This window comes from Globicephala melas, chromosome 14 (genome assembly GCF_963455315.2).
Source record: "Globicephala melas chromosome 14, mGloMel1.2, whole genome shotgun sequence".
NCBI lineage: Eukaryota > Metazoa > Chordata > Mammalia > Artiodactyla > Delphinidae > Globicephala > Globicephala melas.
In genome coordinates, this window is record NC_083327.1 from 81,432,196 (window position 1) to 81,459,943 (window position 27,748).

Consider the following 27,748-nt stretch of genomic DNA (forward strand, 5'->3'; position numbering starts at 1 on the left):
CTGAAGTGTGTCTCTTGTAGACAGCATATATACGGGTCTTGTTTTTTTATCCATTCAGCCAGTCTGTGTCTTTAGGTTGGAGCATTTAATCCATTTACATTTAAGGTAGTTATCAATATGTATATTCCTATTACCATTTTCTTAATTGTTTTGGGTTTCTTATTGTAGGTCTTTTCCTTCTCTTGTGTTTCCTGCCTAGCATTTGTTGTTCCTTTAGCATTTGTTGTAAAGCTGGTTTGGTGGTGCTGAATTTTCTTAGCTTTTGCTTGTCTGTAAATATTTTAATTTCTCCGTCGAATCTGAATGAGATTCTTGCTGGGTAGAGTAATCTTGGTTGTAGGTTTTTCCCTTTCATCACTTTAAATAATGTCCTGCCACTCGCTTCTGGCTTGCAGAGTTTCTGCTGAAAGATCAGCTGTTAACCTTATGGGGATTCCCTTGCATGTTATTTGTTACTTTTCCCTTGCTGCTTTTAACATTTTTTCTTTGAATTTAATGTTTGATAGTTTGATTAATATGTGTCTTGGCGTGTTTCTCCTTGGATTTATCCTGTATGGGACTCTCTGTGCTTCCTGGACTTGATTGACTATTTCCTTTCCCATATTAGGGAAGTTTTCAACTTCCCTAACCTGAGTGCTGCCCTGAAGTGTTTATCAGAGAACACAGAAACCCTGACCTACCACATGTCATCAGTGCTCTCTGCTTTGCTGCTCAGGTCATGCTTTCTGTTCTGTATGCTTCACAAAGCAAAAGCAGTGGGACTCTGACGTCAGGGCAAGAGTTGCCCACTCAGCAGTTAAGCTTGTCACCAACTATCACGTAAGTGATGCTTAGTTCTGTTGATTTGTATCTTCTAGTCCTTTGCTCTTTTTCCCCTGATCCTTAAGTTTTTAGTTTTAAACTTCATTTATGTTAGAAAGAATTCTCTAAACAACAGGAACTGCACATCAGTTCTCTTTATTCGTGGTGAGAGCAGGAACACGGTCGTTATATTCTCTTCATGAGTTTCTACAAGTACAGATAGAGGAGAAAGATTACAAGGCCGAGGAAGAGACATATCCACAGAGAAGTGTTATGGAGAGTTTTTAAAAGAAATTTTAAGTCATTGAAGTTTGAATTCCCTTCATACGTTCCTGAATGTTTTCTCTGCTTGTTGTGCTCCGTAGACAAGAGTGCGCCTTGGGAGATTCAGCTTGTAAGAATTCTGAGTCTGATCCTGAGGACTTTTCAGATGAAACAAATACAGAGAACCTTTACGGTCCCTCTCCCCCCAGCACGCCTCGGCAGAGGAAGCGTCTGTCAACCAAACACCAGAGGAATAATGTAGGGCGGCCCACCAGTCGAGCTAATGTGAAAGGTAAGTCTTGTGCGTAAAACGATACATTTGAGGGGGCGTGGCATGGTTGGTATGTAATCTTTATGTAACATGTAACTATTGATAGATGCTTTTTCTACAATAATGTTATTCCTCTTTTTTTAAATTTGATTTTATGCTGCCTTAAAGTTTTATTTTTAAATATTTGAATTATCACCATTAGCAATATTGTTAATAAAAGAGAAAATAATTCTCCAGAGATAGAAAGGTTTGTAATTGTAATTGTTAAAGTCAGTGTGTGAGGCCTTTGCATTCCTTTTAGGACGTGGAAGAGGACAAACGTGGATGAATCAGCGTGCCTGTCCAGGATGGCTGCTGGTGTACGGGATAGGTGGCCTTCTTTTATTCTTTGAATCTCTTAGGCTGAAACTTCTAGATTCTGTCTTCCTGACATGATGTATTGGGCACTTTGGGAGAGGCAGGGCCAGGCTTTCTTCCCCAGGATTCCCCAGGCGGCCTGAGACCTGTGCTCTGCCGGTGACCATGATGCTGCCCTCATGTACAGGGCCCTCGTTCCCACTAAGCACAGGGCCTGGATGGTGTCCCACCTTATAATCACGCACAGAATCTGTGTTGTACTTTTCTTTCTGTTTGGAATCCCAAAGCCCAGATAGTGTTCTGCTCCTAGAAGCTGTTCCTGCTCCTGAGACTGTTCTCTGTTTTCATTTCTTCCTTCCTCTGAGCGCGTCACAGCTGTTCTGTTCTGAGGCAGAGGAACTGAATCATGCTGACCTGCTTCCTTGTACCTGCTTTCTGGCATGGAACCTCAGGTCACTGAAGCCTTACGGTTTTAGAATTTCTCTGTTAATTTCAGCAAACCACTTGTCCTGAAACTGATCTCATAGTTTCCTAGAATTCATCTACCTATTACTGTGCAAGATAGGGATATCATTCTTTGTCTCCTCTGAGAAATTATCACATGTTCTCCCTACTGAAAAGAGACTCATTTCCATTTCTCCCTTTCTTTAGCTCATTTTCTTCCTCTCTTTCCCTTTCCCACACATCTCTTCCACACATTGATCTCTCATGGTTAATGTCGGCAAGTTCATTCTGTGTCCCTATAATAGCCCTTCCTCAAGAAAGAAGAAGGGTAAGAGAAATGGACTTTATTGAACTTATTTGCTTGAGTGAAGTCTTATCCAAGGAGGAATTCCTAAGTAATAAATAGTCTTTCTTTCCCACAGGGAAGATGATTTTTTTTACTTTCTTTTAAAACTGTATTTGTAGTAAGATGTTAACCTATGATCTGTATTTACCCCTGTTGGAAAGTAATAGCTTTCCATTGCAATATATTATCTTTAAAATCAATCCTTTTCCATTTTCTCAAAGAAATTTCTCAAATGCCTACAGAAGTTCCTTTTGAAGCAGCATCTACTGAACCAATATTAGTTAATACATATTTGCTTCGTGGTGGTGAAATGCGATGATGCCAGTAGGATATCTGCTTTGTCTTCACTTGTTCATACTATTTTAGAACCAGAGTTGAGAACACAGTCCCCCCATTTTATAGATTGAGAAAGTGAGGCCCAGGGTTTCAAAGCAACTTCTCAAGGCCAGAAGGCTTGAGATAGTGGCAGGACTAATTTTAGGTACTATTTTTATTTTTTGGCCATGCCACACAGCTTGTGGGATCTTACTTCCCTGACCAGGGATTGAACCTGGGCCCTCGGCAGTGAGAACGCAGAGTCCTAACCACTGGACCACCGGGAACTCCCAGGACTAATTTTAGAACTAGTTCTCCTGGTCCTCAGTTTGGACTTTTTTCCCAGTGCAAGCAGCAGGGGTTAAGCTTCTCTGAATGTGGTACTTGACATGACTGTATGTCTTTAGTAATCAGTCAGAAAACCCGTCGCTGGATACTTGTTGAGCTCTGCTGTCCTTCTGGGCTGTGTCAGAAATAGAAGGAAGAGGGAAGGTTGTTTCTTTTCCTCCTCAACTTCTTTCAGTTGTTTATTTCATAAAATTACAGAATTTTAGATCTGGAAGGGGTCTCAGAGACCACGTTAATTCCTGCCATTTTGCAGGTAAAGAAAGAGTGCTCATAAACCTTTGGATTTGTCGCTATCTATCAGCAGACCTAGGGCACCAAAGTTCCTAACAACTTATGTTTTTTCTTATTGCAAAAGATTACATGTTTGTCGTAGGGAGTTTAGAAAATACTGACAAAAAGAAAGAAAAATACCCATAAACCCAATATGCAGAAATAACAGCTTTTACCATCTTTGCCTTGTGGTCTCTTTACTTGCATATATTTGTGTTGTGATATGATATCATACTATTTTATAGCTGGCTTCCTTTTTCATTTTAATGACTCATGAACTTTCTGTGCCATAGAATAACCTGTGCTGTTCATTTTAATGGCTGCTGAATCATTTGTAGCAACATCTGCCCGGTTCTCACTCACAGTTCTTGAGTGCTTTACCTAAGCACTGTGCTGAGCTCGTCAAAAGAGTTATCTTTTAAATATAGTAATAGCCCAATGAGATGTAGGTTCTATATATTATTATTCAATTTATGGTTGAGGACACGACACAGAGAGTTTCTAGGGCTTGTAGTTTTAACTGTCCCAGTCATGCATATACTAGAAAGCAGTGTGTTTGCTGTCTGGTGAACTGTTTTTGTCAACATTCTTGTTCATGAACACCAAAAAACGATGGAAATGAAGCAACCGTGTTGGGCAGTGGGTCATGTTACTGTTTTGGGGATGGCGTGTTTGTGTTGAGCTGGTGGAACAAACAGTACTCGAGAACTCGCCGGCTGCAGCAGCAGAGCATGGTGGACCGGAGCACACACTTGGTTGCCGGATTGCCTGGATTCCCATCCTGGTTCTACCACCTTCTGTATGTGCCGCCTCCGTGTCTCATTTTCTTTATCTGTGAGGTAATCTGCCTTACGGTGTTGTGAGGGTTTTATGTTCAGTAACTACTAGCTGTCATTATTATTGTGAGCTAAAGGTTTCTTTCTCACCACTTGCCTTAAATTTCAAAGTAGAATTAAATAATTATATCATTGACTGTACCCTTATTAATTGGTGCCCCTCCTTTCAGGACACTGAGTCTTGAGTCACATAGTTACCAAGGTATGGAGTTGGGACTGCAGCCTGGGTCAGTCCTGTCTGGCTTATCCGTTTCTTGTAGCTCTTCCTAGCCCCCTTTCTTCTTCTCACTCTGTATGTTGCCATCATAGTTACTTTTTCTCTGGGTCTTTCTTTCCTCACCTCCCTCCCTTTCCTTTTGCCTTTACCTCTCTTTCCTTTCTTCTGCCTCCTCTTCGCATCCCCTTTTTCCTTCCTCCCTTCCATTCCTCCCTTATTTCTCCTTCATTCTTTCCCTTGACTCGCAACTTCAGTGACTCCATAGGCGGGTATTGCGTTAGATGATCGGTAAGCCCTTGCTCGTCTCCAGCAGGAACCACAGAGATGAGCAGGCAGTCCCATCTTGTGTGGTAGAGCTGGGGTGGAGGGGAGAGAGGGGGGGCTTCTGTGGGTGCCCACAGGAGGGGATCGAGCAGACCTGGGCTTGGGAAGACTGCTGGAACAAGTGACCTTTGTGCTATGGCCTGAAGGCTGAGTCAGGAAGACCAGTATTTCAAACTCATTTGTCAATCATAATAGTGTATTGGTCTCTCAGTATTTTCAAGAGATTTTTAAAATTAATTAGATTGGCCAGATTTATTTTAAAAGCTTTCCAAGGAAATATGAACTGACGCATTATTTCTTTCTCTCTGCAACAAGCAAAGGCTGCCTGAATCATACGATTCACTTTAGAACTGCAGTGAAAGTTGAGCTCATCTTTTTAGTTAACATCACCGATAATATTTTCGTTTTTCTGCTTATCTTTTGCTGTGTGACAACCACCCAAAGCTTAGTGTTATGAAAGCGTCCATTTTATTGTGCTCACGGTTCTGTGGGTAGAGTAACCGCTAACACTGTTGTCTTTAGTGATGGTAGCCATTGTCATGAGCTATTATATGGATATGATTCTTTAAATATTCTTATTATCCTAGGCTCAAAATAACCAACGACTGTTGTTATTGGCTTATTTTTTATAATTGGAAATTTAGTACCAGGCAACCTTCTGACCAACTGGTAATAAATTGACGGTTCCCGTGAGAGAACTGCTCACAGAACTCAGGAACACACTTGACTTACGTTTATCACTTAAGTTGCCTCATTAGTGTAAATTGAGGTGTGATTGACAGGGGCTCCTTATGAATAAAAAAGACACTTCTGTCAGAAAATTCCAAGGGTTTTAGGAGCTCTGTGTCAGGAACCTGGACAAAACCCAAATATATTTCTTATGTTAAAAAGCAAAATTCAACCAAGTAAATTTGAAGATTTGATTGGCTTTATTTATGAATCAGGCAGCATTACATCTAGCAACTAGAAGGGTGCTCTGAGTGGTTGTGCAAAAATGGAAGGGATTTTATAGGAAAATCCCTATGGATTTTCCTATAAAAATGGAAGGGTGGAGTAAGGGAGCTATTAGCAAAAAAAAAAAAAGACAGGATTATTTTTTGACCAGACATCTTTTTTTATGGGCGTGGGGAGGGATGACAGGGGTTTTATCATGCCGATTACCTCTTCCTCTGGGGGATTGTAGAGGGCCTACTTGTTGGGTTACTTTATTGGTATTGACCAGAAAATTCTAGACTGTTCAATTAAAACTACATTTCTGGGAGAGGTTGGAACTGCAGTGAAGTAACGTATAAAATATAGGTTTGCCATCATGGGCTTTTAGCATGCGACTGACACCATTTGGGGCCTGTGGTTTTCTTTCTAATACTTACTACACCCTGATGAGCATTATCAAATACTAGCAAAGATATGAGGAGATGGCAGCTTTCTTACAAGGCTGGTGTGAGTGTAAATTGTCTCAATCCCTGTGTGGAAGTAATTTGTTAATACACTCAGACTGAGCTTGGTTATATCCTTGACCCAAGTAAATGCACTTTTGGGACTAGACTTTAGAGAAGTTCCTGCAAATAAACACGAGAAGTTCTGCAGAAAGACTCGTGTCACTCATTGTGATTTCCTTTCATAATATGCAAGTGGGTAACCACAGACGGGAAAGTTCAAAACAATCTGTATCCTAGTGGTTGTCTGAGATAGGGGAGGCCTGAGGAGGGGGCCTAGGGATGTAGGACAAAGGTGAGGTCACCACTGCCCACGATGTTTTATTTCTTTGTACTGATGGACTTTAGATGTGTTTAAAATTATTTTATTTGACTTTTGCATTTTCCTGATTTTGTTTCCCTGGGAATGTTAAAGATATTTTTGTTTTCAGAATATTAACTTCTGCTTTTAGAAGCTGTGCTAAATATTAAATATATAACAATGTTATGATATCTAGGTAAAGATAGTTAGCTCTTTATTACCTAAAAAGTGCCAGCTGTGTGACACCCTGACAGATGTAACCTACCATTCAGCTCTTAAATTAACCCACTGACCAGGATTGATTTCATACTTCGATGAGTAACAGAGTTTAACTATGGTGTTACTTCAGATCATATTTTTTTGATAATGGTAAATAACTACCAAACTACAGCAGTTAAGATTTTGATAAATTTTGGACCATAATGTGTAGCTACCCATGTGTAGCTGTTTCTCTTTAAGCCTGGTTTAAGAAGAGGCAAACTACCTCATCCTTAAATTTTTGTTCTTTTTAATTAGCAGAAGGAAGTAAATCCAGTCCATCTCATAGTTTTCAGTAGGTTAAACAAGAGTGAAGACACCCAGGCCAAAGCCCTTTTCAGGGTGAATCGGCCTCGTAATCATTATCAGCCCCGTTTTGCAGGAGTAATGTAATACTGCAAGAGCCAGATCACAGAGATAGTCATGTGTAATCTGACATATACATGTGTGCATATACACGTGTGCATATACATGTACACATTAATCTCCCTGTCGTTAGCAAATATCTCAAGGGGTGTGTGTGTGTGTGTGTAAATGTGTGTGATTTTTTGCTAACATAGTGAGATTAGCAAGTTTTATTTTTTTTAATATAATACTGCTATAAAATTGATCTGGTAAAATGGTTATAAATCAGATTCAATCTGTATAGTAAGAGAAATGTTCTTTGTGAACTAGAGTGGACTTAAATCTATATTTCAGCTCTTTAATCCAAACTCAGCCTGACTTTCAAGGTTCTAATTTATATCTCCAGCCTACCCATCTACATGCAGACTCACTGTTCCAGCCAGGCTCTCTTCTTTTCTGCTTTTGTGTCTTTTTGTATGTTTATTCTCTTGCCTTCCTTGCTACCCTTATTTAAGATGAATCCATTCTTCAAGGCATTCAGTCGAGTACCTGGTCTTAGTTAAAGCTTCCGCATATCAGTTAGCCCACTGTAATCTGTCTTTCATGGCACTCAGCATCTTAACCTTTCCTTAGTCAGACAGCCCTGCCCTGTGAGCAGCTCGACAGGCGTAAAGGTGGTTGACGGCACAAACACGGGTTAGGATCCCTGTCCCGACATGTCTCATGTGTCTGGCCGTCCATGTTCTGCGGGAATCTCCATCACAGTGTTGTTGTAAAGACGATGACAGTTTCTGTAGGCCCTTACCTCGTAAATGGGTAAAGCAGTGATTGAATAGAGCAGGATTTTCCCAAATGTGGTGTCATTCTAGCCAGGTTGAATCCGAGACACTGGGAGTGGGCCCAGGAATCTGCGTTGTAGCAAGAATCTGAGTGATTCTCAATGTTTACTAAAGTTTGAGAACCTTGAATTAGAAGATCTCTAAGTCCCTTCAGATTGCTGACATTGATAGCCTGGCACATCACTGCTCTAAAGATCATCTCACATTTAAAGTAAAGCGCAGATACCTGTTTCTGCTTTCTCATTTGAGAGATCGAGGAGGGCCAGTGTTTTGAGTTTGACATACATGTATGGAAGAACATAAGAGTTGCGAGGACTTGATAAAAAATACATTTTATACATATTCTAAAGAGCTGTTTCTAGGTGTGAATTGTGGGGAAGTCAGTTGACTGTCTTATATCTGTTTAAACAAGTGAACCATATTGCTTGTCATTTGTTTGCGTTCAGTTTCATTATACATTTTTTTGTTCTTTTCCTTTCATGTTTCTCTGATTTGGCAGGAGTTATTGGTGATTGGCCAAAGGAAACAGTAACTTCTTGGAAGGTTTGTTTTAACAGTACTACAAAGTCGTACCACTTAATTTATAGCCACTTGAGAGCTCAGATGTTCATTAGTCTTAAGTCATTATGAACTAGTTTTGTAGTACTGTAATTAGAACTTGTATAAAACATTCTCTATACTTTTGATCCATTCTCCTTTACAGAAACTCTGTATTTGACTTTCTGTTCATTGCAGAGGGATTTAGTATTAACAGAAAACTAAACAAACAAAGATTGGTATTTTCTTTTTGCACAGTAGCTAGACTGGGGCTTAAGTCTATTTTAAATTTAAATTATGTCATTTTAATGATGTACCTATTTCCATTTGTGTGTTTTTTTAAAAACCAACTTGGTTTTTTGTTTTGGAAAAAAAAAAAATAGCTTCTTTGTCCCGTCTTCCTCCTTTCCCCATTTGCTTTCCTTTACACACATTGTAGGTCCAAAGACTGAACCAAAATTTTGAATACAGAATTTCAGAAAATTGTGTAATATACCATTTTTTATGCTGTAAGATAGGCTTCACAATATTTGTGTATAATCTACAAAAATTAGGTTTCTAAGCTTGCTAAAATTCGATTCTGTTTATACAGAAAAGTGGGATTGTGGCATTTCCCCCCTTAAGTCCTTTTAATTGTTGGAATAAAGATCAAGGCTCAGAAGCTTCATCTCTTGATATTTTCATGCTTTGACTATTAGCTGTGTGGTAAATTTAGCATAGATTTGTACTTAAAGTTCGTAGCTCTGTCTTCTGTGTTGTTCAGGTCATCCCAGCTACTCTCAGTTCACCCTTTGTTTCCCTTAGGGCCTTTAAATCATGGGTTAGAAGAACATTTATAATTCATATAAGGCAAGTAATACTTTTTCACTGTTCACTTACTTTTAAGTTAAAAATTATATGCAGACGTTCTTTGGCCTTGGTCACTAATGCTACCCTACATTCATTTTGTAAAGTCTTCTTAGAATCCTAAACCCTAAGATAACAAAATAGTTTTTTGTTACATAAGTTTTTGATTTCTCTGACTCAGAACCACGTGGATGCACGTATTAGTTAATATAGCATTCTTTCCTAGGCCTGCGTTGCCTCTCTTCTGCACACTTTTCTTGGATATTCTTGTGTACTCTCCTGGTATTAAACAACATCTGTATATACTGATAATTTCCAAATTGATATCTCTGGATTTCTCTCCTGAGCTCAAGACTCATATATTAGTTACCCACAGACATCTCTACATGAATGTCCCATAGGCACCTCCAATTCAATATATTACAAAACAAACTCATTATCTTTATCTCCAATCTTACTCCCTGATACCATGTATATATCATTTTGCGTTTCATAGTAAGAAAGTATAGTATGATTTGATATCTTGAAACATAAAATATAATGGAGTTAAATTTGGAAGTACTTGTTAGCTTTGCTTTCAAATAACCATTGCTTTACTAAGTAGAAATGAGTGATATATATGTGTTATATTAATAAAAGTGTAAAGAACACAGTTAAACAAAACAGCAAAGAGGAGGCAAAGGGCTGGCCTGGACACCTTTTTTATAAATGAGGATTGATAAGTATTTGTAGCTAGAAACAATAAAACTGTGAAAAAATTTCTTTTTTAAAAAATTCGACTTTTTAAAAATTTTTATTGAGGTATAATTTATGTACAATATTATATAAGTTTCAGATGTATGACATAATGATTCACAATTTTTAAAGGTTACATTTCATTTATAGTTATTGTAAAATATTGGCTATATTCCCTGTGTTGTATAGTATATTGTTGTAGCTTATTTATTTTATTTTTTTATTTTTTTCGGTACGCGGGCCCCTAACTGTTGTGGCCTCTCCTGTTGCGGAGCACAGGCTCCGGACGCACAGGCTCAGCGGCCATGGCTCACGGGCCCAGCTGCTCCGCGGCATGTGGGATCCTCCCGGACCGGGGCACGAACCCGTGTCCCCTGCATCTGCAGGCGGACTCTCAACCACTGCACCACCAGGGAAGCCCTAGCTTATTTATTTTACACCTAGTAATTAGTATCTCATCCCCTAACCCTATCTTGTCCCTCCCCGCTTCCTTCTCCCCACTGGTAACCATTAGTTCTCTATATCTGTGAGTCTGCTTCTTTTTTGTTATATTCACTAGTTTGTTGTCCTTTTTAGATTCCACATGTAAGTGATATCACACAGTATTTGTCTTTCTCTGTCTGACTTATTTCACTTAGCATAATACCCTCCACCTCTATCCATGTTACTGCAAATGGTGAAATTTCATTTTTTTTATGGCTGAGTAGTATTCCATTGTATGTATTGATATGTATGTATACACACACATACACATACACACACACACATACACACACACACACTCTTTACATCTTCTTTATCCATTTATCTGTTGATGGACAGTGAGGTTGATTCTGTATCTCGGCAATTGTAAATAATGCTGCTGTGAATATCGGGGTGCATGTATCATTTTGAATTAGTGTTTTGGGGTTTTTTTTGGATATGTATATCCAGGAGTGGAATTATTGGGTCAAGTGGTAGTTCTATTTTTAGTTCTTTGAGAAACCGTCTATAGTGGCTGTACCAATTTACATTCCCACCAGCGTGTATGAGGATTCCTTTCTCTCCACCTCCTTGCCAACACTTGTTACGTGTCCTGTTTCTGATGATAGCCATTCTGAGTGAAGAAATTTCCTGAATGGACTGTGTAAAACGTTTTAAGACATTTAGAAGTAAAGTAGATTAAAACTACAGATAAAAGTTCTGTTGTTTAAAAAGTATTGCTAATTTAAAAGATAATAGTAATAATAGTTTTCTATTAAAATATAACACAAATCCTTACAGACAGTAAAATCCTTTTTGATGGATCATAAAAGAAATTGAATATAATGTAAATCAGGTTGGAAGTGCTCTTGGAAATACTTGTTTTAAATTCTTATTTTAAAAGTAATTTAATTTAAATTGATTTGGAAATACATTGGTTTTAAACAAATTTTCTTTGGTGAATTGATTTTGGGTATGTTAGTCTGTAACCGTATAAATATACTCTATTTCATCAAATCTAAAGGCATACTATAATATTATATACTAAGAAAAAAATGCTTATAATTGATGACACAGTGTGTTCTTACACTTAGAATTTTTAATTTTTATTTAAAGAACTCTTTTATACTTCTTGATATTTAGATAATAGATTTTTAAAAACCATTTATTACTATTGTGCATATATATAAAGGAAAATGTAAATGAAATGTATTAGTGAATATATTCCTAAAAGTTATTTATATCACCATAATTATAAAACATATTCTAATTTCAGAGAAGTTAAAATACAAAATGTGTGTCCTAGATTCAGTGAGACAGTATACCTGGAGTGTAGAGGGGACGTGGGGACAGTGCTATAGGCTTGGGCATCGTCAGTGTATGACGTGGGTGTGAAGGAGGTCACCCAGGGAGAGGGAAGGTGAGACAGAAGAGACCGAAGAGAAGGGCTTTGAGAAGCATTAACTTTTTAATGGAGTGAGCCAAGTTCCCAGGAGAGAATTTGAAGAGGAGGGACTCAGAAGGTAGAAGAGAACCCTGAGAGTGCTGTGTGTAGAAAGCAAGAGACTGAAGGGGTTTCAGTGAGGTAGGGTGGTTCCTAGTGTCAGAAATGCCAAACAGGAAGGAAGATGTGTGTTCATCTCAAAGCTTGGGAATTAAGTTAATAGAACCTTTTACAGTTACGTGAAGGGAAAGTGTGATGTTTACTTCCTTTGCATTAATTTTGAATGACTTTATGTGCCAGTATAATAAACTAGGCAAATTATCCTAAATTAGGCTCTACGTCTTCAGTTTTCTTAATGTTAAATTTAAAATGTTATTGTTCACCTGCTTGTGGCAAAGAAGAAATCAAGGAATAGAATAAATAAAGGCAAACATTTTTGCTTATCTGTCTTTCAGTGTTTTATGAGAATAATCTTAAGGTGCCTTAAGTGGTCTTTCCTCAATCTACTTGATTTTACGAATGAGAAAAGTAACCCAGAAAACTTAACTGATTTGCTCTAAGTTGATACTTCAGTTCACGGCAAAGGCAGGAATTGGATGTGTTCTCTAAATCAGGTTTCTGTCCGATCTGCCATACTGTTTCTCCCTTCTTAAGTTTAAGGTGATGACTTGTGAAGATTTGACTAGCTGGATGACTGCACTTTGTAGTAGAGAGGTAAGCAGATGGTTTTAAGTTAGTAATGGAGAATATTAGAGAATATAGCAAGTATTATGTAACAGGGAAAATGGGTAAAACCTTTGTAAAGATTTAGAGAGAAATGTTTTGTGTGTGTGTGTGTGTGTATTCTCTTAATTTTCAGCATATGATATGATTATTTTCTTCAACAACAGTCTGAAAATATAAATACATGTGAATATCAGTCATTGAAATATTGAGAGTAACTTTATATTTTAGAGTAACATAATGTTCTGCTTATTTTTTTAATAGAAAAAATGAATGCACCAAACCAACCTCCACATAAAGACACTGGAAAAACTGTGGAGAATGTGGAAGAATACAGCTATAAGCAGGAGAAAAAGGTCCGAGCAGCTCTTAGAACGACGGAGCCGGATCATAAGAAGAACGTGCAGTGCTCGTTCATGTTGGACCCAGTGGGTGGGTCTTTGCCCAAAAAATCAATTCCAGATGTGGATCTCAATAAGCCTTACCTCAGTCTTGGCTGCAGCAATGCTAAGCTTCCGGTGTCTGTGCCCATGCCGATAGCCAGAACTGCACGCCAGACTTCTAGGACTGACTGTCCAGCAGATCGCTTAAAATTTTTTGAAACTCTACGACTTCTACTAAAGCTTACCTCAGTCTCAAAGAAGAAGGACAGGGAGCAAAGAGGACAGGAAAATACGTCTGCTTTCTGGTTTAACCGATCTAATGAACTGATCTGGTTAGAGCTACAAGCCTGGCATGCAGGACGGACCATTAACGACCAGGACCTCTTTTTATATACAGCCCGTCAAGCCATCCCAGATATTATCAATGAAATCCTTACTTTCAAAGTTAATTATGGGAGCTTTGCCTTTGTTAGAAATGGAGCTAGTTTTAATGGTACTTTGGTAGAAGGGCAGTGCAGAGCCCCTCATGGGACAAAGGTGGTGGGTTACCCAACATATCATGAGCACCTCCAACGCCAGAGGGTGTCATTTGAGCAGGTCAAACGGATAATGGAGCTGCTGGAGTACATAGAGGCACTTTATCCATCGTTGCAGGCTCTTCAAAAGGACTATGAAAAATACGCTGCAAAAGACTTCCAGGACAGGGTGCAGGCACTCTGTTTGTGGTTAAACATCACAAAAGACTTAAATCAGAAATTAAGGATTATGGGCACTGTTTTGGGCATCAAGAATTTATCCGACATTGGCTGGCCAGTGTTTGAAATCCCTTCCCCACGACCGTCCAAAGGCAATGAGCCCGAAGATGAGGGTGAGGACACAGAAAGAGAATTGAAAGAGTTGGAAAGCAGTACGGACGAGAGTGAAGGAGAACAAATCTCTGATCCAAGGGTACCAGAAACCAGGCAGCCCACTGACAACAGTTTCAACATCCAGTCACCGGATTGCGTAACTAAGAAGCTCGAGAGGCTTGAATCTGAGGACGATTCTGTTGGCTGGGGAACACCAGACTGCAGCACAGAAGCAGGCTTTAGTAGACATTGTCTGACTTCTATTTATAGACCATTTGTAGACAAAGCACTGAAGCAGATGGGGTTAAGAAAGTTAATTCTAAGACTTCACAAGCTGATGGATGGTTCCTTGCAAAGGGCACGTATAGCACTGGTAAAGAGTGACCGTCCAGTGGAGGTAGGTTTCCGGTAGGCAATAGTATGATCTTGTTCTTAGTTCCACTATTACTTGTAAATTACAATGTATGTTGTGTCATATGTAACATGTACTTTCATGGTCTCGATTTTTTTTTAATTGAAGTATAGCGGATTTACAAAGTTGTGTTCATAATCTTGATATTTTTCAGGCATAAATGGTAGTTATTATAAATTGAGGATTTAAACGTTTCTATAAAGCATTGTGATGAAAGGGAAAGTGGATCTGTGAAAACTGTATGAAACTGAGTGAATTAAATGTGTGGAGGGAAAAAAATCCAACGATTAAATATAGGATGGAGAAGGACAGGCTCGGTATAAATAAAGAGGGAAGAAAGCCATAATCATGGGTGACCACAAGCTGAATATGAGTCAGTAAAAAGTCAGCATGATGCTAAAATATTTTTAAATGAATATGGCATCCAAGGTCATGGATATAGTTCTTTCTCTATTCTTTGCAATAGCTTACTTCCTTTTGAGTTGCATGTCCAGCTTTGGTCACTGGATTTTAAGGAGAGAAGAATTACAGAGAAGGCCAAGAATGATCAAAGGGGAAAAGTATACACTATTTGGTAAGGTTACAGTGTTTAGTGTAGTTGCTGGAAGTTTAAGGGAAGTATTATTATCAAAGACACGTTTTGATATGAGAAGATTTTTGTGAGAGGAATATGTCTAGTAGAGGAGTTGATTTGAAAATAGTACAGACTTGGTTTTAATAGCTTTATATCTCAGAAATTCTTTACCATTAAGGGTGGTAAAACTAGAAAGGGGCATGTGGTTGGATATTGTTCTTGAGAGTGAAAGAGTGTAAGCAATTTTTCTGTTGTGGTGAGTTTGCATGTTCATCTGGCTAAAAGCAAAAGCACCCAGATCTTTGAGATCCCTAATTACCTGAGTAGGGCTGTGATTCTAAATTTTAATAGCTAAATACATACATATGTATATACTTTTTCTTTTTTTAAACTTGGGTTTATTACACAATCTGGCTTGCTATGGAGTCAGATGATAAAACTGAAGGTATTCCTTAAGATGGGAAACATCGGAAGAGAACCCGAATTTGCAGTATTTGAAGTTTTAATCTGATGGCCAGATTATGAACCCTTAGGAGAAGGGGTCAGGTGTTCACATAATATAGCAGGATGTTTGCAGAATGAATCAATACTTTGTAGCTGTTAAGCGGTTAGTTTACTTTGAGTATTATTTTGATTAGAAATCTCAAAAATGGATTTTCTTTGAGCAGTGTTTTGACTCTGAATGATTTTTTATGTACACCTTTTATTAGGGCAAGTGATGTTTTCCCCTCTTAGTCCATGAATAACTATTTTATAATAAGAATTTATTATAGTGCAATAATATAGTAGAGCAGAACTAGATATGCAGTAAAGATTTGGAATATGCTTCAGATGTTGAATAGCATACTTTAGTTTAGGTTTTTGGCTGGAGAGTGGTTAGGTTCTAACAAGGACACGTATGGACAGGACAGGGTTGATTAATGGTTGTTACGAAGGACTGTTTTTGAAGTAATATCAGTGAAAAAGTCCTGGCATTGTTACCTCATCTTTGATTCACTGGTTCTCCTAGGAGAGAGGGGCTCATGGTGAGGGCTCAGGGAGACGTGTCAGGGCTTCTTAAAACTGCGTCACGCTCGCTCTCCCAGACTGGTCCTCTCCCCTGAGGACCCTCTGTGGCAGTGAACCACTGCTGCTGAGCTTTGCATCCATTAGATGTGTTGGAACAAGAAAGAGACTGAGAATGAGCGCGCTGCATTTTCTATTAGAACCCTTGCTGAAAAAAGATAATGAGGTAGCCCCTAGCTTTGAATTCCTATCAAAGTTGTACGCCTTTGGTTTGACCAGTTGAGATTTAACTGAATGAGAAAGTTATCCTTGTTACAGAAGAAAAGAAATACATACACATTCAAAGTGTGTGAATTAAACATGTTTATTAGAATTATTTGAGATGGTTTACTTTTCAAAAAAAATGCAGTATAGAAGCCCCTCTTGTTTTAAATTTTGGTTTATAAAATGTTGTGTTTCTAAAATAATGAAAGAGTAACCAAGAACGAAAATCCTTCTGTATTGGAGATTAATCCAAACTAATAAAAGATAAGCCTCCAAAATTATAATTAACTCAATGGGAAAGTAAGACTTTATTTTTATTCCTATTTCAGGGACATAATTTCTATAAGGCGAAGTGTATGTATACAAATGTAAATGAATATATGTACACTCCCCTTCTGGGTTTGTTTTGTTTTAGTCTCTTTACTATCTGTGTCTGGGAAAGAGCCACAATTTTGAAGTCAAATAACTGGATTCCATTCCTTGATGCTGCTCTTTCTCACCACATATCTTAATGTCAATGACTTAATCTTTCTGACCGTAAGTCTTCACATCTGTAAAATGGGTATAACAATACTTCCCTACCTACCTCTCAGGGTTGTTGTGAGGCTTGAAAAGACACTTGTATAAATAGTAAAATGCTATAGAAGTCAAGTATAAACTATTTTTTTTAAGAAGTGTTGTTAACACTTTTTGTTCCTCCCTTGAAGCTAACTGTAAGTCAGTAGGGGCTAGACAAGTCTATATTTTTATTTTTTAAATGTATTTTACTTTATAATCTCTGCCAAATAATCGTACATTTTTAAGGGCATACATTTTAAGCAGTGGATGACCTTTTAGGTTTGAGGACAATTTTCATTCTTAATTGTTAGAAACATCTTGACCAGCTGGTCCTGTAGATTGTGCCCAATACATATCTTCTGTTGTGCACAGTTTTTATGGCTTATGTGATAATACTAATGAAGATAGTTGAAGGATTTTGTAGAGAAGAAGAATTATACTCATGATATTTGATTGTTCTTATGTATGACTATATTTTTATTTCTTATGATTAAGTTACTTACAACTTGTGTTCATAAGTAACATATCTAATATTTAATTCTCCTTAGCTTGTAAACATGCTTTATAAAAGTTTTCCTGTAAAAATTATTATTATATTTCAATATCTTTAAATTTAAAAATGCAACTAGTGATACTAAAAAAAATCTGTTTGCAAATTGTTTTAATAATATGAATATCATAAACAGCCTTAATAGTTTGTTAAAAATTAGATAACGTTATAGCTCCCTAGCTTCTGTAAATTCATTTTCTCAGGACATGTTTCTTTTTTTCTTTTTGGCTGCATTGGGTCTTCGTTGCTGCGCGCGGGCTTTCTCTAGTTGCGGCGAGCAGGGGCTACTGTTCGTTGCAGTACGCGGGCTTCTCATTGCGGTGGCTTCTCTTGTTGCGGAGCACGGGCTCTAGGTGCACAGGCTTCAGTAGTTGGCGCGTGCAGGCTCAGTAGTTCTGGCATGCAGGCAGCAGAGCACACTGTCTTCAGGAGTTACAGCACACGGGCTCAGTAGTTGTGGCTCACAGGCTCTAGAGCGCAGGCTCAGTAGTTGTGGCGCACGGGCTTAGTTGCTCTGCGGCATGTGAGATCTTCCTGGACCAGGGATTGAACCTGTGTCCCCTGCATTGGCAGGTGGATTCTTTTCTAATTCAATTTTTTTATACAGCAGGTTTATTAGTTATCTATTTTATGCATACTAGTGTATAATGTCAATCCCAATCTCCCAGTTCATACCCCACCACCCACTGCTTTCCCCGTGAGTGTCCATATGTTTGTTCTCTACATCTGTGTCTCTATTTTTGCCTTGCAAACCAGTTCATCTGTACCATTTTTCTAGATTCCACATATATGCGTTGATATACGATATTTTTTTTTTCTCTTTCTGGCTTACTTCACTCTGTATGACAGTCTCTAGGTCCATCCACGTCTCTGCAAATGACCCCGTTTCATTCCTTTTTATGGCTGAGTAATATTCCATTGTATATATGTACCACATCTTCCTTATCCATTCGTCTGTCGCTGGGCATTTAGGTTGCTTCCACGACCTGGCTATTGTATATAGTGCTGCCGTGAACATTGGGGCGCATGTGTCTTTTTGAATTATGATTTTCTCTGGGTATATGCCCAGTAGTGGGATTGCTGGGTCATAGGGTAATTCTGTTTTTAGTTTTTTAAGGAACCTCCATGCTGTTCTCCATAGTGGCTGTATCAATGTACATCCCACCAACAGTGCAAGAGGGTTCCCTTTTCTCCACGCCGTCTCCAGCATTTGTTGTTTGTAGATTTTCTGATGATGCCCATTCTAACTGGTGTGAGGTGATACCTCACTGTAGTTTTGATTTGCATTTCTTTAATAATTAGTGATGTTGAGCAGCTTTTCATGTGCTTCTTGGCCATCTGTGTGTCTTCTTTGGAGAAATGTCTATTTAGGTCTTCTGCCCATTTTTCAAATGGGTTTTTTGTCTCTTTAATATTGAGCTGCATGAGCTGTTTATAGATTTTGGAGATTAATCCTTTGTCCATTAACTCGTTTGCAAATGTTTTCTCCCATTCTGAGGGTTGTCTTTTCGTCTTGTTTATGGTTTCCTTTGCTGTGCAAAAGCTTTTAAGTTTCATTAGGTCCCATTTGTTTATTTTTGTTTTTATTTCCATTACTCTAGGAGGTGGGTCAAAAAAGATCTTGCTGTGATTTATGTCAAAGAGTGTTCTTCCTGTGTTTTCCTCTAAGAGTTTTATAGTGTCTGGTTTTACATTTAGGTATTTAATCCATTTTGAGTTTATTTTTGTCTGTGGTGTTAGGGAGTATTCTAATTTCATTCTTTTACATGTAGCTGTCCAGTTTTCCCAGCACCACTTATTGAAGAGACTGTCTTTTCTCCATTTCTCCATTGTATTTCTTGCCTCCTTTGTTGTAGGTTAGTTGACCATAGGTGCATGGGTTTATCTCTGGGCTTTCTACCCTGTTCCATTGATCTGTATTTCTGTTTTTGTGCCAGTACCATACTGTGTTGATTACTGTAGCTTTGTAGTATAGTGTGAAGTCAGGGAGTATGATTCCTCCAGCTCCGTTTTTTTCTCTCAAGATTGCTTTGGCTATTCGGGGTCTTTTGTGTCTCCATACAAATTTTAAGACTTTTTGTTCTAGTTCTGTAAAAAAAAAATGCCGTTGGTAATTTGATAGGGATTGCACTGAATCTGTAGATTGCTTTGGGTAGTACAGTCATTTTCACAATATTGATACTTCCAATCCAAGAACATGATATATCTCTCTATTTGTTTGTGTCATCTTTGATTTCTTTCATCAGTGTCTTATAGTTTTCTGAGTACAGGTCTTTTACCTCCTTAGGTAGGTTTATTCCTAGGTATTTTATTCTTTTTGTTGCAGTGGTGAATGGGATTGTTTCCTCAATTTCTCTTTCTGATCTTTTGTTGTCAGTGTATAGGAATGCAAGAGATTTCTGTGCATTAATTTTGTATCCTGCAACTTTACCAAATTCACTGATTAGCTCTAGTAGTTTTCTGGTGGCATCTTTAGGATTCTCTATGTATAGCATCATGTCATCTGCAAACAGTGACAGTTTTACTTCTTCTTTTCCAATTTGTATTCCTTTTATTTCTTTCTCTTCTCTGATAGCCGTGGGTAGGACTTCCAAAACTATGTTGAATAATAGTGGCAAGAGTGGACATCCTTGTTCCTGATTTTAGAGGAAATGCTTTCAGTTTTTCACCATTGCGAGAATGATGTTTGCTGTGGGTTTGTCATATATGGCCTTTATTATGTTGAGGTAGGTTCCCTCTATGCCCACTTTCTGGAGCGTTTTTATCATAAATGGGTGTTGAATTTTGTCAAAAGCTTTTTATGCATCTGTTGAGATGATCATATGGTTTTTATTCTTCAATTTGTTAATATGGTGTATCACATTGATGATTCACATATATTGAAGAATCCTTGCATCTCTGGGGTAAATCCCACTTGATCATGGCATATGATCCTTTTAATGTGTTGTTGGATTCTGTTTGCTGGTATTTTGTTGAGGATTTTTGCATCTATATTCATGAGTGATATTCATCTGTAATTTTCTTTTTTTGTAGTATCTTTGTCTGGTTTGGGTATCAGGGTGATGGTGGCCTCGTAGAATGAGTTTGGGCGTGTTCCTTCCTCTGCAGTTTTTTGGAAGAGTTTGAGAAGGATGGGTGTTAGCCCTTCTCTAAATGTTTGATAGAATTCACCTGTAAAGCCATCTGGTCCTGGGCTTTTGTTTGTTGGAAGATTTTTAATCACAGTTTCAATTTCATTACTTTTTCAGTTTCATTACTTTTGATTGGTCTGTTCATATTTTCTATTTCTTCCTGCTTCAGTCTTGGAAGGTTATACCTTTCTAAGAATTTGTCCATTTCTTCCAGGTTGTCCATTTTATTGGCATAGAGTTCCTTGTAGTAGTCTCTTAGGATGCTTTGTATTTCTGTGGTGTCCATTGTAACTTCTCCTTTTTCATTTCTAATTTTATTGATTTGAATCCTCTCCCTCTTTTTTCTTGATGAGTCTGGCTAAAGGTTTATCAATTTTGATTATCTTCTCAAAGAACAAGCTTTTACTTTTATTGATCTTTACTATTGTTTTCTTTGTTTCTATTTCATTTATTTCTGCTCTGATCTTTATCATTTCTTTCCTTCTACTAACTTTGGCTTTTGTTTGTTCTTTCTCTGGTTCCTTTAGGTGTAAGGTTGGATTGTTTATTTGAGATTTTTCTTGAAATTCTTATCTAGTGCGCCACCAAGGAAGTCCCAGGACATTTTTCTAATTACATACGCAGTCTCTGAATAACAAATGGGTTGGTTTCTGAAGTTCACTTTTTAAGACAGGTGTTTTGATCTCGAAAATAATTACCTAGAGAAACTGCTGTAAATGAATCTCAGGCCATCAAATAAAACTTAGGAAAATCTAAGCAACTGAACTAACAAGGCCAGCCAAAATTTTATTCGTGGCAGCAAGGACAACATAATGTAAGAGTCAAAAATGAGAGAAAGCGTTTTTGTTTTTTGTTTTTTTTTTTCCTTTTTTCCCTCTTTGTTTTTGGACCCAGAGAAGATCCTGGTTCTTTCTCATGCTTACTCATTTATTTCCTGGTTTTCTTATTTCCTTGATATTTAGAGCATCCCAGGATCTTGTTGTTCCTACTTATTTCTCCCACTTGGCTATAATATACATTCCTCTAATCTACGCATGGTTGATCTCAGGTCTTAGGAATGAATGTGTCTGATAGCCATTTCATAATAGTATGTGCTGGTGTCCCTCTATGATAGAGATTTTCTTGCCTCCGATTTCTGTTCCTTCTCCATCAGATACTACTTGTAGAGTACCTTTCCCAACCTTCCTTAAAAATTAGTAAGAATCATCTCAGTCCAGTAGTTCCTAGGTGTCCTTCCCAACAGTTACTGTAGCTGTGGGTTTAGTTATGTTATTTACAGTTCAATTTTAGGTTAAAGATTAAAACAAGAAACCACGTAAACATATATAAAAGATTTATCCTTCATGCCAAAACTACCTCCATGCAATTGCATTCTTTTTTTTTTAGTACACTTGTAATCATGAATAATTTTAGATTTTTTAGGGAACTTGCAAAGATAGTACAGTGTTTTCATATGCCCTTCATCCAGCTTCCTCTAATATTGACATCTTACTCGACTCTGATATGTTTGTCAAAATTAATATACTAACATTGGTACAAAATACTGTTAACTAAACTATAGATGTTATTTGGGTTTCTGTTTTTCTACTCATGTCCCTTTTCTGTTCCAGGATCGACCTGTCTTCCTAGTCTCCTCTGATCTGTGATAGTTTCTGTTTCTCCTTATTTTTCATGACCTGGATGGCTTGTAGAATGTTCCTGAATTTGGATTTGTCTGATGTTTTCTCATGATCAGACTGGAATCCTGGCCTTGGTTATGAGAATCACAGCGTTAAAGCGCCCTCATGGCTTTATAGCATCACTGCTGATGTTAACCTTGATCACTTGGTTAACGTGGTGTCTGCCGGGTTCTTCCACAAGTGACTAGTTTTTCCTGTCCACGCTCTGTTCTTCAGAAGTGAGTCATATTCAAGGAGACGGGGATTAATCTCCGCCTCCGGGAGTGGGGAGTATCTGCATGTATTACTTGGAATTCTTCTGTAAAGAAGATTTGCCTCTTCTTTCCCATTTTTTTATTCAGTCGTTTATTTATCTCGGTATGGACTCATAGATGTCTATTTTTTATTTTGGGTTATAGTCCAATGCTATTTTTTGTTGTTGCTCAGATTGTTCCTGCTTTAGCCATTGGAGCTCTTTCAGGTGAATTCTGTATCCTTGTGATATGCTCCCATCGTGTGTGTGTGTGTGTGTGTGTGTGTGTGTGTGTGTGTGTGTGGTTTTGCTTTTTGAGCAGTTTCGTACTTTTTGGCATCATCTTGTATTTTCCCTGTTCCAATCCTGAAATCAGCCGTTTCTCTAGGGAGTTCTGGTTCCTTTTATTGGAGAATCGTTTTGGGGAATGGAGATCTGGGCACGGAATGTGTTCATTACCCTTGGGGTGTCAGTTGCTTCTAGGCCTTCTCAGTGATAGAGTTAGAAAATACAGGTATGTCTTCTAACCCATGTATACATACAGACCTGTAGTTACTTCTATATCTGTCTTTCTACCTATCTGTTAAAAATAAACGTGAGTTCATACTGAGGTCTCTGGTGCTAATCCGGCACCACAGGTTTCATCCTAGCCTTGATTGTGACTTACTTCTCTTGCACTGAGAAACCTGGCTCCCATTCCCACAGTGTATTTATATATTTGTGCAACCCTAATTGACATGTAAAGTAGTTTCAGAATTGCTAACCAGTACCCCTGTGAGGACTAAATTTACCAACTAGAGTACGGTGTTGAATTGTTAAGTACAGTTCTTTTTGTCTTTAGCCTTAGAGTATGTAGACAGAACACAGGTTCCCACAGTTAGTTAGGCCGGCACCTTTTCCTTCACCCTCTTCAGTGAGCTTATAACATGAGTTTGTAACATAGTTAGGTTCATTTATCTCAGTCTACATTCTGTCCTGGGGTCTCCGGGTGTCCTAGTTGATCATTTAAAATTTATATACTATAAAGGTCACTTTTTGTGTTAGTTCTTTGGGTTTTGTGCATTTAAAATGTTAAATACCCATAAAATATCTGAGCCATAGATTGTGATATGGTTATTTTATGCTCCTCCATTTTTGCTTTACCTCATGAAATTTATATATCTTTAGAGGAAGGGAAAGATAAAATGAAAAATTATATTTTATGTAATATCCAAAAAACTTAACTGTCTGACTTTGACTACATATTACCATGCATATTACTCCAAATTCTAGGAAGATTTTTGCTTACTTTATTAAATACTTTTTTTGAATTAAGAATGATCATGTAATTATTATAAGTTTAACAGCCAATGAAATATTGTTTGTCTTTGGATCTAACAATAATTATGCTGTTTTTTCCCATAAGCACAAGAAACCTTGAAGAGGTTGTCTTATGTTCAGAATTGGTAAAGCATGTAGAAACTAGGAGATATATATAGATAGATAGATAGATAATAACAACTATCATTTATTGTCTTACCATGTGCTAGATACAACAACCAAATGAAGTGGCATTGTTTGTTTTTTCGATATTTTACAGATAAGGAGAGTAGATAACTTGCCCCAAATCACAGAAGCTATAGATTGTTGCAGGGATTCAAGCCCAGTATTTGGGGATACCAGACTTTACGCGAATGGTTTCCAAACCTGGCTGCAGGTTTGGAATGAGAATTACTCAGGGAATTACTCAGGGAGCTTTTAAAAATACACATACCTTTGCCTTTCTTGGATATAGGGCAGGTCAGAATCTCTCAAGGTAGGACGTAAGTACTGACATTTTTAACCTCCAGGGTGCTTTATATGAATCCAGACCAGCACCAGTGCAGTTGAGAGTCAGCCCATTGGAAACACCTGAAGTAGGCTACAGTACTGCCCTACCCCCTCTTCAAGGTCATTGTTCATTAATACAGTTGTCATCGTTAATTTTCATTTGCTTCAATCATCACCTGTCTGATTTCATTAGTAAAGTTACATAAACTTTTTTTAAAAAGCTGCCCTAACTCACTTTTATTATTTATTTTTTACAGTATGTAGAGGGAATTATTTTTTATTGAAGTATAGTTGATGTATAATATTATTTGTTACACATGTACAGTATAGTGATTCACAATTTTAAAGATTATACTCCATTTATAGTTATTATAAAATATTGACTATATTCCCTGTGTTGTACAATATATCCTTGTAGCTTATTTATTTTATACATAGTAGTTTATATCTCTTAATCCCCTTCCCCCATGTTGTCCTTGCCCCCTCCATTCTCCCCACCGGTAGCCACTACATAGTTTGTTCTCTATATCTGCGAGTCTGCTTTTTTGTTATATTCACTATTTGTTGTATTTTTTAGATTCTTATATAAGTGATATCATACAGTATTTGTCTTTCTCTGTCTGACTTATTTCACTTAGCATAGTACCTTCCAAGTCCATCCATGTTGCTGCAAATGGCCAAATTTCACTTTTTTGGTGGCTGGATAGTATTCCATTGTATATATATGTATACACCACATCTTTTTTATCCATTCACCTGTTGATGGACGCTTAGGTTGCTTCCATATCTTGGCAATTGTAAATAGTGCTGCTGTGAACATTGGGGTGCATGTATCTTTCAAATTAGTGTTTTTGTTTTTGTTTCAGATATATTGTATATATATACAATATATATCACTGGGTCATATGGTGGTTCTATTTTTAGTTTTTTGAGAAACCTCCATACTGTTTTCCATGGTAGCTGTACCAGTTTACATTCCCACCAACATACATGAACTTTTTAATTGAATAAGTGGCAAGATAACAGGCACATGCTTCCTCATTTGCCTATAGGTTTTTTGTTTTCTTAAAGGAAGCATACTTACGTGAGGCAAAATAGGAAGTTGTACTGTATTATTTTTGACTGCAGTGAGCCAGCTAAATCAAACTTGATGTAAAAAGATGAAAGGTAGAGCAGAACTCTTCAGCTTGCCGTGGGGAACTGGATCCCAAGACGACAGCAACAACAAGACTAGTAGCTGGTGTTGAATACTCATATATGGAGTGGGGTTGGTCAGGTAGCTTGGTCAAGGTCGCACATCCAGTAAGCGGCAGGGCCAGGATGTGAAACCAGAACTTGCTGTAAAGCCTGCTCTTCATCATTACGGTATACTGCCTCCCCAAGTTATATTTTGTCCCACACAGTGCTTTAAATATTTTTTGACTTAGTAGCTAGCATTTAAAAAAATAGAAGATTTCACATGAAAATCCTGATTTTTGTTTTCCTTGAGATACTGGGAGGTCTGTTCACAGTGGACCCCATCCCCACGTGGTAGCACCTGGTGTGCTCGCTCCAGCTTTGCACAGTGCCCGCGGTGTCTTACTCTCTTCCCGTCACCCGCCCTTGCGCACTCATTTACAGCCCCACCAGGCCCTGTAGGTGACATGACCCCCAGTATAGAAACTAACTTTTGAAGGGTAAAGTAAAGACTGTTTTGATCTCATCCTTCATTTTATAAAACAATTTGCTTTCTTTTGTTTTACTCATTTCTTGAAGTATATAAGGAAACAAAGTTGCTGTTTATCCTGTACCTCTGCTCAGAGTAATCATTTGGTTTATATCTTCTAAACCTTTTTGTGCTTATGTATATCTTTGGTATATAATGCAGTTAATTTTTTTTCCAAAAACCCCCCATGTGATAATGCTATATTTATTCCATGACTGGTGGGTACCCCCCTCCCCCCATATGTTCTCTGCTTTGGATCTGTCTATGTTGGTGTGTGTCACTCTACCTCAATTCCATTTGAGAACTACATGCTATTCCATTACATGAGTGTTAACATCACTTATTTAACTATTTCACTCTTTTTTTTTAATTCTACCTTCTGCCTCTGGCAACCATCAATCTGTTTTCTGTATCTATGAGTTCATTTTTTGTTTTTTATTTCATATATAAGTGAGATCATACAGTATTTATCTTTCTCTTTCTGACTTATTTCACTTAGCATGACGCCCTTTGGGTCCATCCATGTTGTCACAAATGGCAAGATTTCCTTCTTTTTTATGGCTGAATAATATTCGTGTGTGTGTGTTTGCGTACCACATTTTCTTTATCCATTCATTCCTCATTGGACACTTAGGTTGCTTCCGTGTCTTGGCAGTTGTAAATAGCGCTGCAGTGAACATGGGGGTGCACGTAACTTTTCGAGTTAGTGTTTTCATTTCCTTCAGATAAATAACCAAGAGTGGGATTGCTAGATCATATGGTAATTCTATTTTTTAATTTTTTAAGGAACTGCCATACTGTTTTCCATAGTGGCAGTACCAGTTTACATTCCTACCAAGAGTGCACAAGGGTTCCTTTTTCTCTGTATCCTCCTTAACACTTGTTATTTCTTGTTTTTTTGATCATAACCATTTTAACAGGTGTGAGGTGATATGTCATTGTGGTTTTGATTTGCATTTCCCCCATGATTATAACCATTTCACTCTGAATGGACACTTATATGGTTATAAAAAATAAAACCACAAATAATCTTGTACATACCCCTTTATGAACATAGTCTGTTCTTCTTGTAAGAATGGTTAGTTAAAATGGAATTGTTAGGTTATAGGGTATGCACATTTAAATCTTTCCTAGATAGTGCCAGATTGCTCCCCAAAGAGGTTGTAGTACTAATGTATGCTTTCCCCCACAGTGTAGGAGAAACCCCATTTTCCCTCATTTTTGCAGAGCCATAATCAGGGAAATCTATAATTTCATTTTTATCTTTAACTTCCCTCATTTTTAGTGACATTGAGGTGGTTGTCATGTTTATTGCCCGCTGACATTTCTTTGAATTTTCTTTCATTTGTTTTGTTCATTTTCTGTTTTTTTAAATTACTGATCTGTTGGAACTATTTATGTTTTATGTATATGATTCATTTTTCTATTATGGCTGTAAATATTTTCTTCCAAACTGTCTTTTAACTTAACGATGCTTTTCACTGGAAAGGATTTAAAAACTTTTTATGTAGTCATACTGTTTTATGGTCACCTTATTTTATGTGTACTCCAAGATTATAAAAAATTTCTCCTATATATTTTGCTTATTCTTTTTACATAGTTAAAACAATTTTGTTACGGAAAATATTAAACATATGCCAAACAAACAGTAATACTATGAACCTCCTCAGATCTGTATTCCAGCATCATGGTTATTAATTCATGGCCGGTACCTACTACCATGTGGCACCTTCCTCTATCACTTTGAAGAAAATCTCAGATATCATCATATTTTGTCCTTAAATATTTCAATGTATTTCTCTGAAAGACGAGGGCATGTTTTATAAATGCACCACAATACCATTATCACACCTCAAGAAACAGCAGAAACTTCTTGATA

At 37.6% G+C, this 27,748-nt stretch overlaps 1 protein-coding gene across 5 annotated transcripts in view; it reads left to right on the forward strand.

The window, feature by feature from the left end:
- Positions 1-27,748, forward strand: part of MAP3K4 (mitogen-activated protein kinase kinase kinase 4) — a 167,132-nt gene that overhangs the window by 87,669 nt on the left and 51,715 nt on the right. For all 5 annotated transcript variants that reach the window (XM_030852978.2, XM_060283373.1, XM_030852982.2 and 2 more), the window contains 2 exons: positions 1,167-1,357; positions 12,984-14,347. In XM_030852978.2, the coding sequence (XP_030708838.1) occupies positions 1,167-1,357; positions 12,984-14,347 (1,555 nt within the window). The remainder of the gene's footprint in view (positions 1-1,166; positions 1,358-12,983; positions 14,348-27,748) is intronic.